Genomic DNA, 14,358 nt, shown 5'->3' on the forward strand with positions numbered 1-14,358 from the left:
GACACTTGCATTCAAAGGCCAGGGGCCTGCCCCGCACAAAGGGACTGATAACCCCCCACTGGGACCCTGGCAGACAGGACTGGGCTGAAAGGGGAGCTTGTGCACTTCAATACCACTCTTTGAAGTCTTTCCCACTTCAAAGGCATTTTGGGGTATATAAACTGGGTCTCTGACCCCACCAACTCAGACACTTCTGAACCTGCACCCTGCCAGAGGAGCTGCCTGGCTGCCCAAAGAACTCATCTGGACTGCTTTGCCGAGAACGACTACTGCACTGCTGTTGCCTTGATGCCCAGCTGGCCGGAAAGTTTGCTGGAAGGACTCTGCGTTCCCCAGAAATGCTCTCCAAGGACTTGGATTGAGCTTGCCTCTTGTTTCTGAAGTCTCCGGGCCAACAAAAACGTAATCTCTTCAAGAAACTCTTTGTGCGTTGAAAATCGATGCACCTTCTACAGAAATCGAGGCAAAGCCAGCATTGCAATTGAGAACTCACTGCACAGCCGACCGGAACGACGCAGCCCGACTCTGACTGGAAATTCAAGGCATCACCTACCAGATCGACGTAGCACCAGTGCCTTCTTCCAGTGCGTCAAGAATTTTCAACGCATTGTCCCTGACCGTCAAAATATCCCCGCACTGCAGTGAGGAACCAAGACTGCGCGCCGAAAAACGATACAAGCGCCAAGCTACCAGAGGGTGAGAACAGGATAATTTGGATTGTGTTGTGACTTACCCTGACTAGGATTGTGGTCCCTACTTGGACAAGGGTGTTATACCTCTGCCAACTAGAGACCCCATTTCTAACACTGTGCATTCAGTCTAGATGCAAACTGGTCCACTTCACAAGAGCCTCATTGGTTCCCTGGAGCGCTAAAGGCAATCGGATGCAAGATCTAACTGCTCGCATTGTTCAAGTAACAGGAGTTTTAGTCTGCAGCAGTGTTTACCTGACATGGGACATACTTCAATTCACAAATATCTCTTGCTCCAAGCTGTAGTGCCAAACGTCCTTGGTCAACTCTACCAGTGGTCTTATCATTCCCACCAGGTAACTGATGTAAGGCCCTGCTGGGTGTTGTCCATTCTCAGCAGAATGTAACAAGTTTGTTTGTCCCTAGACAAGCCTTTGTCTGAAGCTCTTGACAGCTTCACTTACAATTAATGATCAGACCCAGTCTGTCTATAGATAATCTTCCTTCAAAGCTCATTTGGGTGGCTGGCATCTTACTCTATGACCAGGTCCTGTGCCATGCTGAAGATAGCTCTATTGTTTCAGACCTCCTCATAATCCAGCCAGCATTTAATGTCCACACTGGCATCCTAGAAAGTCAGTTCTCAACGAATACACAAGCCCTTTGTGCAAATGCACAATGTTTAACTTTTGGCTAACTCAGTAATGTAGGGAGTTTGGGGAAGATGATCAGGATGAATGAGGCTAGTAGACGTAAAATCCTTGTCTTGAACAACTTGCTCATTTCAGTATGGTGCCGGGAGTAAATCCTATTTATACAGGTGGAGGCAGCCAGAGCCCTTTTGGCTGGCTGGCTGGAAGGAAGAAATGGAGGAGGATGCTGCTGTTTTGGAATGATCTTCACGATGTATTTTTGGTTGCTTGTTCAGTTATCCACCTTCAGGCACTTTCTCAGGGAGTAATAAATAAGAAAATATGATTGGTGGAATGCTTGTAAACGTCCTAGCCACTGGCAACCATTCTGATCCTATTTCAGTCCATGATTTTGTTTGTCCACCGCACTGCACTTCGTATGTTTTGGCGTCATCAATGTTGTACAGCATGGATCTTTTGCCCTAAATGGCAGACTGGGTTGGATGAGAGCCCCGTAGTGAAAAATCCTGAAAAGCAGAACAGCAAAAGCCCTAGAGCTCAGGCCCGTAGGCCTACATTTATCACTAAAATGCAAGAAGGTACTAGTAGCTGTTGAGAAACAAAAAGTAAAAATTGTGGTGGAAGGCACTTTGAAGATGGTTAGCTGTGGCTTGCCTGATTATCATCACATGCTGTATTTCTTTGTTTGCAGCGACACCTGTGAAGTTTAGTTTGGCAATGCGTTATTACATAAAAATAGAAATATTTTTCATCTCAAAAAGCAGACATTGCCATTGTAGTCTGTGGTTATGAAGGGAATTAGTTTGTGCCCTTCTTGTGAAAAAGCAGAACGTTATAATTCAGTGTGAAGTTGGCCAGTGGCTCAGGTGGGCTGACCCATGCTGTGTAGTGAAAATATGAATGCTGAAACAATAGGCCAGTGGATGAGTAGTGCTGGCTGAAAGCAAAAACGCAAACGCTCTTGGTTAACACCAAACCACACAGTACTCTGGGTACTGGTAAAGCCTTGGAGAGAGAGATCGGTCTTTAGTAGAGCTGTAGGAGAAATTGACATAAATCCTCCGAAGTTGCATTCATATCTCTAGATTATCTTTAACGTTAATTTCTAGCTTTACAGATAACATAAGCTCATATTCTAGTGTTGTGGCCTTTTAGATGTGTTTCCAACAACTAGTCCATTATACATGGACAGATTCAATAAAATTAATGTGGTCTGCTTTGTGAACTAATTGTCATGCAGGTACAAATTAGAATCTGTGTGGTGTTTATTAGATTAGGGCACAAATGTTCTCAGTAAGTGAACATATATAATTTTTAACCACATTAACCATCACTTATCTCTCGTTTTCCCATGTTGTTGTGCCCATCTGCTTTTGCAGAAACCTGAGGCTACTAGCCATGTTATGGAAATATGGATGTTTTAATAGCCTTAATTTTGAAATGCTGCATTTCAACCAGTTCCTCCTTTTATAGCTGCGGGTCAAACAACATGAACGCTGTAGTAAGAATCCACTCAATTTGCATATTAACATCTTGTTTTACATTAATTTTGCTCAGTGATGGATAACTAAGTGCGTGACGTACAAAGCCATTTTATGTTTGCAAAGTCTGAGATTTGCAAAATCGCCAGGTTTACTACAGCAAAATTGCTTTTATGCCATGTAATAAACCATTTTGCTATTTGGAAACAGGTTACCAAATTGCGAATTGTGTTTATGAAATCATAACAAAGCGCTGTTCAAAAGGGGAATGTTGAATGCATCTAATCCAACTAGTGATTCCTTAAAGTATATGCAATGTTTATAGATTGAATCTGGTCTCAAAACAACTGAAATTTTACAAACACTACAAAGGACATGGTAACCTATTTGCAAATGGAAAAGGGCCCCACTGCGGCCCTGTCCCCCTTGCAAATATTTTTTTTAAATCTGCTGGGGAGTGTAGGCAGTAGTCATCTGGACAAAAAAGTTTCTTTTTAAATGCAGCTCAGTTTCCTGTAACCTACTTCATGAATTAATGATGCGGTAGGTCTGATTGCAAACCACTATAATTCAGAATTGTTGGGATGGAAGAATTCCTCTCATGATTATTGATGTGCATCCCTGCCTTGAGTCCCCCAGCTGCAATGATATCTGGATTCCTGATGCTAATGTTTCCTTGTCCTAGGGGAACAAGGAACATGCATATGTGCTATGACATAGTCTTGTCTCTCGGAATGTAGTGGTAAGCCGCAAGTGGTGCCCAAAGCGCTACCTTCATGGTGGTGAAAGGCAACTGCCTGGAGTTAAGTAGCATGTGAGGTGGTGGCTGTCAGTGGTACAAAACATTGGAAGACTTTGGGTTCCATTTTGGGAGACCCAAGGCTGACTGGAGGAGCATGTGAGGGTAGAGGAATCTTCACAGACAGATTAGGGGAATGTTACATTCCTGTGAGCTGGGTGGGGGATACACTGGCCGACGAAGAGCCAGGCTCTTCAGTGTACTTCAAAGAATGGTCTTTGATTCAGGGAGAAGTCACTCTGAAGGGCCTGGGTACATCTCAGGAAGGACGTTGGGCTGATGTTAGAATCATAAAGAGTAGGGCTGGGGGCCCTAGGCTAACCTTTTGATGATGATGATGCTGTGGCTGACATCCAGGTGTGAACGTCTAGTCTCTGCCATGGCCTGTATAATGGCTATCAGGTGTAGAGTCGCTCCTGCTGTGATAGACTGCGTTCTGTAGTAAGGGCAGGGCAGAGGAGTGGGTACTTCAAAAGGAAGAAGACACCAATCACAAATTTCAAAGACTCATACTTTAAGTCAGAGTTGGTGTCTGAAAATGTGCTTAGAAGGGGGAGCTCAAACCCACGCCAAATTTGTCAGATGTCAAGAAGCAGGTCGGGCTGTGCGAGGAAGCTCTGCAAGACTTTTGCCTTTGACCAGAACTGGGTGCTAAGGCCTGCCAATCTCCGAAAAGTGCAAGAACTGTTGCCTGATTTGAGCCTTCGTCGTGAGATGAGGTCATCATGGTGGCATGTTCAGGCCTGAGGTCTGACTGAGGTTTTGAACCAGAGCCACCTACCACCTATGGGAAGGATCAGAAGAACTTTACATCTAGCCAGAGAAAGCGTTGTGGATGACCTGCCCCTGTTGAGTACTACTCACTAATACCAGTCGCTGCCGCTCCCCACTGAGACTTCGGTCACACCATGCTCCCAGGAGCAGATAACACTGATCGCTGGACCGGAACACCCCAGGGGAACCATAGCGCTTCAGGTGCTGGAACACTTCTGTTTTTTTTATCAGCGTCAGTGGGTCTCCTGAGATTTTGACTGCTAGTGGGGCATAACCTGAATGGTGCCTATAGTGAATGGGGAATTACTACTACCACTAGTGAGAGGGAAGTGGAACTCCAGGACCTGCTCACTAGGGGCCAGATGTATCAAAGGTTTTTACCCATTCTGTGTCTATGGGAAAAAGTGTTTGTTCATATGGCCTGACCTCGGGGAACTGTGTATTTATTGTTTATGTATGCAGTATTTCACTTTGTGTTATTAGATGCATACTCCTTCTGTCATAAAGGAATTTAACTGGATGTCATTCATTTCGGCAATTTAACGTGTTTTGAGTGTCTCTCCCTAACCCCCCCTCGTCTACCTCCCTCCGAAACACCATTCCACACACCTACTCCCCACTCCGTTAGAACCCCTGGACTGATTGACCTGTGCTATCTCTGAGAGCCGAGTGCTGAAGGGTTACTAGGCCTAATTACTCTGAACCCACAGTAGATGTCCCAAGCGAAATCAGGGGTAAAAGGCCGGAACTCCCACAGTTGCTTTTGCTTGACCCTCTGACCGACATACTTATATATCAGATGGTTCTCAAAATTCCTTTATTTTCGCAAATATCGTTGCAAAATTTGCGACCACATTTTGCACATGGAAATTTCAAACTTTCGGCCGCTACGTTTTGTGGTGTTTCAGGTTTGCTAATCTTTAACCAGTTGTTACAGTAGGGCTAGATACTCTGCTACGAGTCTTGATACTCTGCCTCCTACTATTGAATGCAAGCATTCTGGGATTGAACATACACATTCCTGCATTCCCATGGTAAAGATTTTTAAATGCTGGTCATATTTAAAGAGCGAGCTATGTACACCCTTCTGGTACGAGGATGACTTTTGGGTAGGTTGGTTTTCTAGTGCATGGAAAGGGAACCCAGGAAGCAAAACTTATAACTTGTTCAGAAACTTTTGTTTGGTTATGTTTTAACAATGTCACATAATTTTTAGCTACTACCACATTCTATGGCACCACTTCGAGAGATGGTAAATGTTCCCCTTTTGGGATCGATTAATACTGCCTTTGGACACCGAAATATCTTCAAGCTGTTGTAATTGATGCTTAGTAAAATCCTTTCCATTTTCTCCAACACTGAAATTGACTTCACATTCACCCCAATGAGCGCCACACTCATCACACTTGCACGTATTTACAAACTTCAAGAAAAACATGCAGTTATTTGCATGTTGAGGTGAGCTCTGTGAAAGTATTTATGGATTATGTTTTCACTTCTAGCACATTGGGTTGTCTGCCAGTTGGAAATGTCTTTAAGCGGTCAAACATATGTTCCCATCAGCAGATCCCGCTTTATTTGTGCAGTGTCTGTTTAATGGATGTATGCCGTTTCTGCAAAAGTATTCATGGGTTTGCATTCATATGCATTGCATGCACGCACAGCGCGATTCACAACTGAATATTAACTCTTTCAGCGAGAGCGCAAACTATTGCAAATCAAACGGCTGGATTTGGATGCAGCAAAAACCAGATTAAAGAAGGCGCGAATGACAGAAGCCAGGGCCGCAGTAAGTATTTAATTGGCAAGTCTGCTTTTAATGGAAAAAAACTAAATGCATATTTTCAAAGCACCGCGGAATGTATAATGGTTTAATCCTTTCCTATTTAGAACTCTGTTGATTGGTCTTTTCTGTATTTTGGGTCTCCGCATCCGTATTGATGCACTCTTGAGAGAAATGGATCTACTGGCTTGCTGAAACTGAAGCTTGCTGCTTTTTTCACCACCTCTAGATGAAACCCAAAACAAGCCGCACGATATCAATAACGCCTGATGTTTTTTTCCTCATTGGCCTCACTTTTTATCTAATTGTTTGCTTCCTCCAGGAAGCCTAATCCAGTTCTCGTGTGTTTTAAACCCAGCCCTCCTGCATTCCAAACACACAGGCCGCTTTCAGCAGGACATAGCACTTTAATCAGAGACGTGCTGTTTCATTACATTTCATTGATGCGCAGAACACGAAAACGCTAAATTAAAATGAGTGTGTGACATCAGATTAACGTGTTTATTATATTAATTTGTATGACACCGAATCGACAAGTGATCAGGCGTCAGTTTGCTGTTTTTAGCAGCGTGTGGCCAGCTTTCTTAGCGAATGTCGTGACTGACTGGAAGCTTGAGTGGGTGCTGGTAGAGCTGGAGCTGCTAGCGTAACAGAAGGATGGTTTATTTACTCCTTCCCTCCGCCGTTTCCCTTGGCATCCACTGCGTTACGCATCTATTGTTCTGCCGCTGTTTACTTTTATTAAAACAATGCAGAAAGTATCGTGTCTGTTTTATTTTCTGCTGCTGGGTTCGGGTGGAGTAGCAGATTTGCAGAAGTCTTGTTCAAACACTATTAACAGAGAGTGAAGGGGTTCCGTGTGTTGTAGTCGCGTGCCTTTGTCTGCCTTTGATTTATAGTCGAAATAGGTTCAGCATCCAGCCATATGTTCATCGCCACGCCCACGCCATCGAAAACGATTGAACCTAAAACCTTTTCAGAAGTTATACACATTAAATTGTTTACATTTTTAGCCCTCGCCTAACAGACAGGTTTTGCTGTGTGTGATAATGGGATGCCTATTGTGGACTGTATCAAAAACTTACTGTGGGACTTTGACCCAATCCTTCCTAACATTGTTTGCATCTTTTGTTACTCTTATGTGCTTGTTCTTTATTCGATTACTTTCCTTACTCATTTTGGGTTTGTCCATCCACTACTTTTTTCTTCCTTGAGAAGAGTGCCTGTATTTTCTAGCTCTCTTCCCTGTGTGCTTTCCTCACCTCTACAGAGGCCATTGTGTTGCTCCCTCGTCCCTCTCCCAAGCGTGCCCATTACTTTAACCATCCCTCTGTTTTTTTGTTTTTTTTGGGGGGGGAGGGCCCTTTGCTGACAAAACCTCAAGCACGTCTTATGCTCCCCTGCCCCTCTTGCAGTCCTCACTAGCTCCTGCTTTGCTTACCTCTCCCCTTGTGATTCTTTCATTGTGTATTTATTTTATTTACCTTTTTTAAGAGCATAACGTTGTTCCTTTCAGGCGGGCGACACGCATCAGGAGTGAGATGGCAATAAAGTATTCATAGCAATCAACCTTAATCACAAGTCGCTGTCTCGTAATGCACCACATATGATAGAAATGACATGCAGTGCAAGAACAAACAAGATTCATTACAGATCGCTGTGCATAGCCAGTTGACAGATGCTGTGCAAAGCGGCATCCTTGAATTCAGAGCATGAAAATCCAAAGGAATATAGTATATTAAGAAATAAACAGCATTTGCTCTGGTAATGTAGTGGCTAGCTGTAGAGCTACCACCACTTGTGCAAGTGACAAGTCAAAGCTGAGTATCTATTCCATTGATTTTGTCGCATGGCTCGTTTTGCAGCTTTCATCTTTTATATTTACAAGCTTTCCATGTATCTGACATTTAGAGTTGAAGTAGCAGTGTAGCGCTGAGGCTGTAGGCTTTAGGCGCTTAAATCTGTCTTAAAATCAAATGGAGATTCTCATACTCGACCATGCCTTACTTACAAATGTTACTTCCTTGAATGGAAATATCTTGGTGTGTGAAGCATTCCTTTCTTTTAAAGAGAAGTGTTTTACTTTATGTATCGTGTTTACTACAGACTCGTATAAAATACATTGACCACAGTAAATGTCTGCAGACAGAGACCTAGATGTCAATTTAGAGCGCCAATATTATCTAAACTGCTTGAAGATCCCTTCCATGAGGCAGAGCGCTCCATCTTGATAGTGCAACAGGATATTAGAGTCTCTGATATCCATTTCAGCCTGTAGAATGGTGTAAAAGTAAACCGTTTTAATGACAGGCTGTATTTATTGTAGCGATGGAATGGCTTGCTGAATCACTTGATTCCAATAGGGAACGGACCATTCACAGAATTCCATACTTGTGAAATAGTACTTTTCCCACATTCGACCTTTCTACTTAGTCATTAACTTTCAAGCAAACACTTGAGCTTCCAGTTTTCTTCCAGAGAAGGCAGTTGCTCTGCTGCAGATTGTAATGGTAGTAAAATTCCTTCCTAAGGCAAATGTATTAAGATGGTTGGTTGCACGCCAGCTTCCCTCTCTAAAGAATTATTTAGTCCATTTCAACACTGCTTCACTTTGTCAACAGCAGGCCTGTCAGGTTGCTTTGGTAAACCTCAATTCCTAGTGCTCTTATGCTTACTTTGGAATTACACATCCCCTACAAGCCTTGGTATGGAATATATGATTTGTTTGGTGATTGAATCCTACAAGCAAAAGTAAGGTAATATAGGTTTTTCAAAGAAGGAATGCTTAAAGTGGACAGTCCTGTGACCATAATGATCCTTCCCAAACCCATAGATCACCTAGAGTGCTGCACTATTTGACACACGACTCAGTGACACACATATGTAATAATAAGGAACCAAACACATAGCATGCATGTGAATTCTGTTTCATCAACCTAGAAACTTTGCATTCTGCAAGAAGCTACCCCTCATAGTATGGGCTGCTATCAATATTCTGCACCACAGGAAACCCAGTTACTTCCAGAAGACTGGATTGACGTATGTGTAGGAGTGGTGTTTTTCAAGAAAAATATGTTTGACTAAAAATAGAAATCTGAGTCTGTGCTTGTGGGAAAGTAGATTTCCTAAAAATGGTGCTAGTCGTCTCTAGGCACTGAGTCTTGAGCTCCTCAAGAGGCTGTTCATTTGCCAAGTATGTGAACATGAATAATGCTTACTAAAGAAAATGCAATTGCCAAAAATACTGTTTTTACAGGATGGCATATTTTATTTCTCCACCATAACTCACCGAGTCCCCCCAACTACATGGAGGTGGATACACAAAGGGCGAGGCGTTCTCGCGCAACCACTGAAAAACATAGAACTTACAGTGTGTCCAGTCAACGATACAAGTGGTCTGGTTATTAACTGGTGGCATAGTTACAGGCATGCGTCGAAGCATTTCTTGAACCTCGATGAACTGCTTTTCATTCAGCCGCTATATCGCAGGCATATTCGAAGCATACTATAAATACCATAAATGGAGAAGAAAGCTGATTTTACTTAAAAACGCACTTGGATTTGACTCATAATTCTGATTTCTAAGTAGGCATCAAGTTTAAAGGTCTTTACCATTTTTGGATGATAATCTGTGCAGCGATTTAAACGGTAATCCAAATACATGTTTTTTTTTTTTTTTTTTACTTCAAAATTAGACATTGCATCCGGCTCTTTTCTTGCAGGGCAAATGAAAGAAATTTCCACCTGACTGCATGACACTGGCACCTTAATTGCTAATAAAGCTTCGAAACGCGTTGTCATCTCCGTGCCTCTCTTGTAGGATTTGGAGACCGAAGCGTCTGAAGCTTGTAACGGGAAGGGCTCCAAGACTTGCACTCTGTCTTTACTTTTGTAGGCGCATAATGCACCAACACTCCAATATGGCGTGATTAACTACACCTGATGCCTGGAGGCATAGCATGTTTGTGGTTCGACCTCGCTGGCGTTAGCAGTTGCTTTGACTATTACATTATGTGTCTGGTTTTGTAAGAGATGGGCATATTCATTTAGCCTCACTGGGTTACATGTCCTTATAAATTGCAGGGTAATATATTTTTGTACTATATTTATATTGTAGCAGTTGCATTTTATGTCTGGCTAATCAAAATAGTTGTCTGCTAAACTAAACAGAAAAGCTAGTTAATTTAAGAGTGCTGAAAAACGAACATTTCATATGGGTAATTTTTACGCCCTCGGCTTTTCTGTTCTCAACAGTCATTCCCCCCTTGTCAGAAAGAGCCTCGATGGTGGCAAAAAAATGAACTTCAGACAAAGGGCATCTACGTTCTTTTAAGTTAGCTGTCACACTATAACATTTATGCTTTGCATCCAAGAGGTCTTTTTCACTGAATAGTGAACTGTAAGTTTTTTTTTTTTTTTTTCCCCCCAAAAGCAGAGCAAAATTTCACTAACTGCCAGTAAAAAATGCTGCACTTGCATATTTTCTCATTGGCCCAGCAAATACCCTTGCAGTGTTATGTAATGTGGCTTGTAGTTTCTCTAGCAAGATACATTTTTTCTCCACAGATTCTTACGTTGTGGTTTATTTTCTGCATCGTGTTTGCGATACTAGTAGTTTTCAGTCTTTCGTGGCTGCAGTTCAAGTGTAACATATGTTTGCCATTACAAATTCTCTTGATCCACTTCTGCTGAGGTGTATTCTGTATTCATCAAAGCCAACTTAAGACCTTGATCACAGATGCGATTCCATTACCTCGTCTTAACCTTTATTTAGGCTTACAGCTGTTAGCCTCGTAGCATCTCAGTTGCAAAGTTCCTTGCATATGTTTCTGGCTGCCAACTATTTTCATTTTGCAGCCCAACAGCATCTTGGTCTTAATTTGTTGGCCCTTTTTATTATTATTTTTTGTTTTTGTTTAAATCCTCTCCTTAGTTAAGTTGAGGAATACATTTTCTGGTCTTTCCACTATGATGCAGGCCAAGCGCCTCTCCTCAAATTTTGAGTCTGATGTATCGATAAGTTGAAAATAACGACAGAAGATTTGCAGGTAAACATTAGAATCCTTGACCCATCCAGCAGCATATCTTGCAGAAATATTCCTATTTTGGTCGGGAACAAAGTTTATGTTGTAGACTTGTGACCTGTTACAGATAAAATACCACAGTTTTGCCTTGAGGTTGCGTCACAAAAATTGTAGGGAGGAGAAGTTTGTCCTATGGTTGTTTTCCTGTATGTTTTTTAGCTGTTGACACTGATTTGTTTAATTAAGCATCTGCAAAGTCATTAGCCCTTTTTCTGAAAAAGCCTCGGCTACAGGTTACATAATTCTTTAGCTCCCTTTGGAGATGATTCTTCCAAATACGTTTTCGTTTTGGTTTCAGGAATTCTAGCAGTGCATCTACTGTCGTAATTTCCCAATCCTCATGCCCCTGTACAAGAGTAGGATTGTTTTTCTTTGCTCTTCCATGACTCGTAGTACTTAGGGGAGCTTCACGTGTAGATATTTCTCTTGCCTGCCAGTTATCCTAGTATCCATCTTGCTAAGTATATTCTATCGTGGAGGTCACATTATCAGCAGTCCAGTAATGGTCTACTTTGATGACACATATACAGTAGTGCTTCCTGTAAACTCTTCGTCAGAACTGTCACGGTTCTGTGCTTTCTTCGAAGTGTCGTCCATGTCTTTTAGAACATTCAAATAAAACGGAGCATGTCTTGTTCTTTCAGAAGAGCTTATTCATTGCAAGTATTTTTTTGCCATGAGGTTTGCAACTGACAGACACCTGGTTACTTTCCAATACACCGTTAATTCACTCCAAATTGAACAGTAAGGGTGAGTATTTTTTAGCATTGCTGCACGTATTTATGGGGATAACAGTCAGAATCCATGATTGTCCGGAGCAAAGCAAACTAGAAGGTGATTCTCCAAGTGAAAAGCCAAGATTTCTGTTCATTTTGTGAAAACCATTCTGCAGCTTCCATCGGGGCTGCTGGTACGTGGGCTCCCCTTCAAACTACTTAGTGGCTCCTTGAAATTACATTCATTAGGATATTGTCTGGTATTCAGAAGAACTGCAGTAAAACCCTATACCAAGGAAATCTAGTTAGGTCAACGGGTTTCTAATCTGGCCTTTGAATGTATTACCCCGTCCTAAATCACAATTTTGTGAGGTACTGCTTCTCAAGCTGTGTGGCCACAAACACTGTTACTGCACAAAGATTGTGCCACACAGTTACAATTTTAGTTTCATTCTGGCTAAAGCCCTGTTGTGTGGGTGTATGTTAGTGACTGAGCTCTTTGGCAATGGTTGTGATAAATAGTGCATCCCTACATAATTAAGCGTGTTTATTAATGTAATGTATTTCGAGCAAGCTTCCCATTGACTATATAGGCAGTCAACTTATTATTGTTGGAATGTGTTCAGTGGCAGTTGATTTTTTTTTTTTTTAAACCTGTATAATGTTCAGCTTAGTAATCTGTTTCCTGGACTGATAAGTAGAGGAAATGTTCACAATCTCATTGTTACTATGGGCCCTCTTATCCATTATGGTGTGCCGCTACATTTAGGAGTCATTCATTCAGTGACTACTACGGCAAGCAAAATTGGGGCTGGGAGAAACCTGCCCGTGTGGTGCATGGATGAATTATATGGTCTGTGCTTTTGTCACTTTACTCTCTCTGACTTCCTGTCGAGTACCCTTTCAATATTTTATCAACCGAACATTCTGAATTATTTTCTTTGAACTTCTGTGTCTGCCAGGTTTTACATCCTTGCCCGCAACAGTTTTCAAGTCTGTTTCTGCTTTTGTCATTCTTAGCCTCAGGAAATGCTTCCTGTTGCCCCATCTTGTTTTTTAACATATAAAGTTTGCTGTCATCACAGTGCTTTCTTTCAGGCCTCAGTCAGTTCACACCTATTCATCCTAGCTGACTCAGGATGGTGATACTTTTCCCAACATTCTCATGGTTGAATCGGATTAATGCAGGATTCTAGTATTGGTTTCTGTCTTTATGGCTTTCAGTTCTGTTGATTGGTCCAGTCCTTCTGCAAGGACCAGAGAAGGACGTTTCACTGATCAGATTTGTTTGTCTCAGTAAGAAAATGAGTAGTTATTCCCCACTCAAAGTTTTGTAAGGTTTCAAACCGGACACTTGCTTTTTAAGGCTAGTAATCTTATTCTAGCTGTGTTGAAAAGCAAATAATTTGAGTTAGGCTTACACTTTCCGTATGTGTTTTGGGATCCCTCAAGCAGACAGGGATTTCAAACTATCTAGCTTTTAATAAAACAACACTGATGGAGAACTTGGAATACAAGTAAGTAATTTTTCCTTTATCTTTTAGTTGGATAACTGCACCTTTACTCGGATAGTCCATGTTTTTGGCTGTGCAGTTTGACCACTTTTTCTAGGTTCATTGATGCTAATCATACCACACACCACTAGTTTTAGACTGCAGTTCTATTGGCTTCACAATCTTTATTCTCATCTGGCGTAGCTGAAGCAGTCTTTAAGTCTCTTCCAGGGCACTGCGACCTTTCCTGTGTACCACAGAACACATGTATTACTAAGTGAATGTCAAGGAGAGTTCTGTGAAATCATGAAGTAAAAATAACTTTTTAACTTAAAATCTAGAAGTGAGAGATCCAATTTAAGGTTGCTTTACAACACCATTATCTAAAACCAAAGAAGGTTAGAACAAGCACAAACTTGTGGTATTCCATTATAAACCAACTTTGGTCATATTTAGTTTGTGTTAGAAGCAAAACATGTTAATAAGTGGCATGCGTGGCTGCCATAATGATTTTGTGTAATGCTCAAAAGGATGCAATGATTGCTGCATAAAGTACAATTACTTTGCTTTTGTGACCAGTTTACATATTCTGCTTTTTTCTTTGTGTAATATTTGTGTTCCTAAGCAACTAAATGTGTCTCAGCCCGAAGGGGACAATCTCATGGTAAATTTATCCTACATGCTGAACTTACTGCATGTACAATGGCTGAAGGTTTGTTGGCTTATGGTTCTATTTTGTATTAGAATGATTTCTCTTGCTGTTGTCTGAAGTTTTTAGGGCTCAAGGAATATCTGATGCATTAAATAAAAACTGGGCGCGGATACCTAGAATTTAAAAGACTGCAGTGACCAATTAGATTTTAAAATGAAGTGTCTATTAGAA

The 14,358-nt window shown here is 41.6% G+C and overlaps 1 protein-coding gene across 1 annotated transcript in view; it reads left to right on the forward strand.

Annotated features, from left to right (window-relative positions):
* SH3GLB1 (SH3 domain containing GRB2 like, endophilin B1) overlaps positions 1-14,358 on the forward strand; it is a 184,843-nt gene that overhangs the window by 73,808 nt on the left and 96,677 nt on the right. Inside the window, exon 5 of the mRNA XM_069232301.1 lies at positions 6,096-6,188. Within this exon, the coding sequence (XP_069088402.1) occupies positions 6,096-6,188 (93 nt within the window). The remainder of the gene's footprint in view (positions 1-6,095; positions 6,189-14,358) is intronic.

The sequence above is a fragment of the Pleurodeles waltl genome, chromosome 4_2 (genome assembly GCF_031143425.1).
Source record: "Pleurodeles waltl isolate 20211129_DDA chromosome 4_2, aPleWal1.hap1.20221129, whole genome shotgun sequence".
Taxonomy (NCBI): domain Eukaryota; kingdom Metazoa; phylum Chordata; class Amphibia; order Caudata; family Salamandridae; genus Pleurodeles; species Pleurodeles waltl.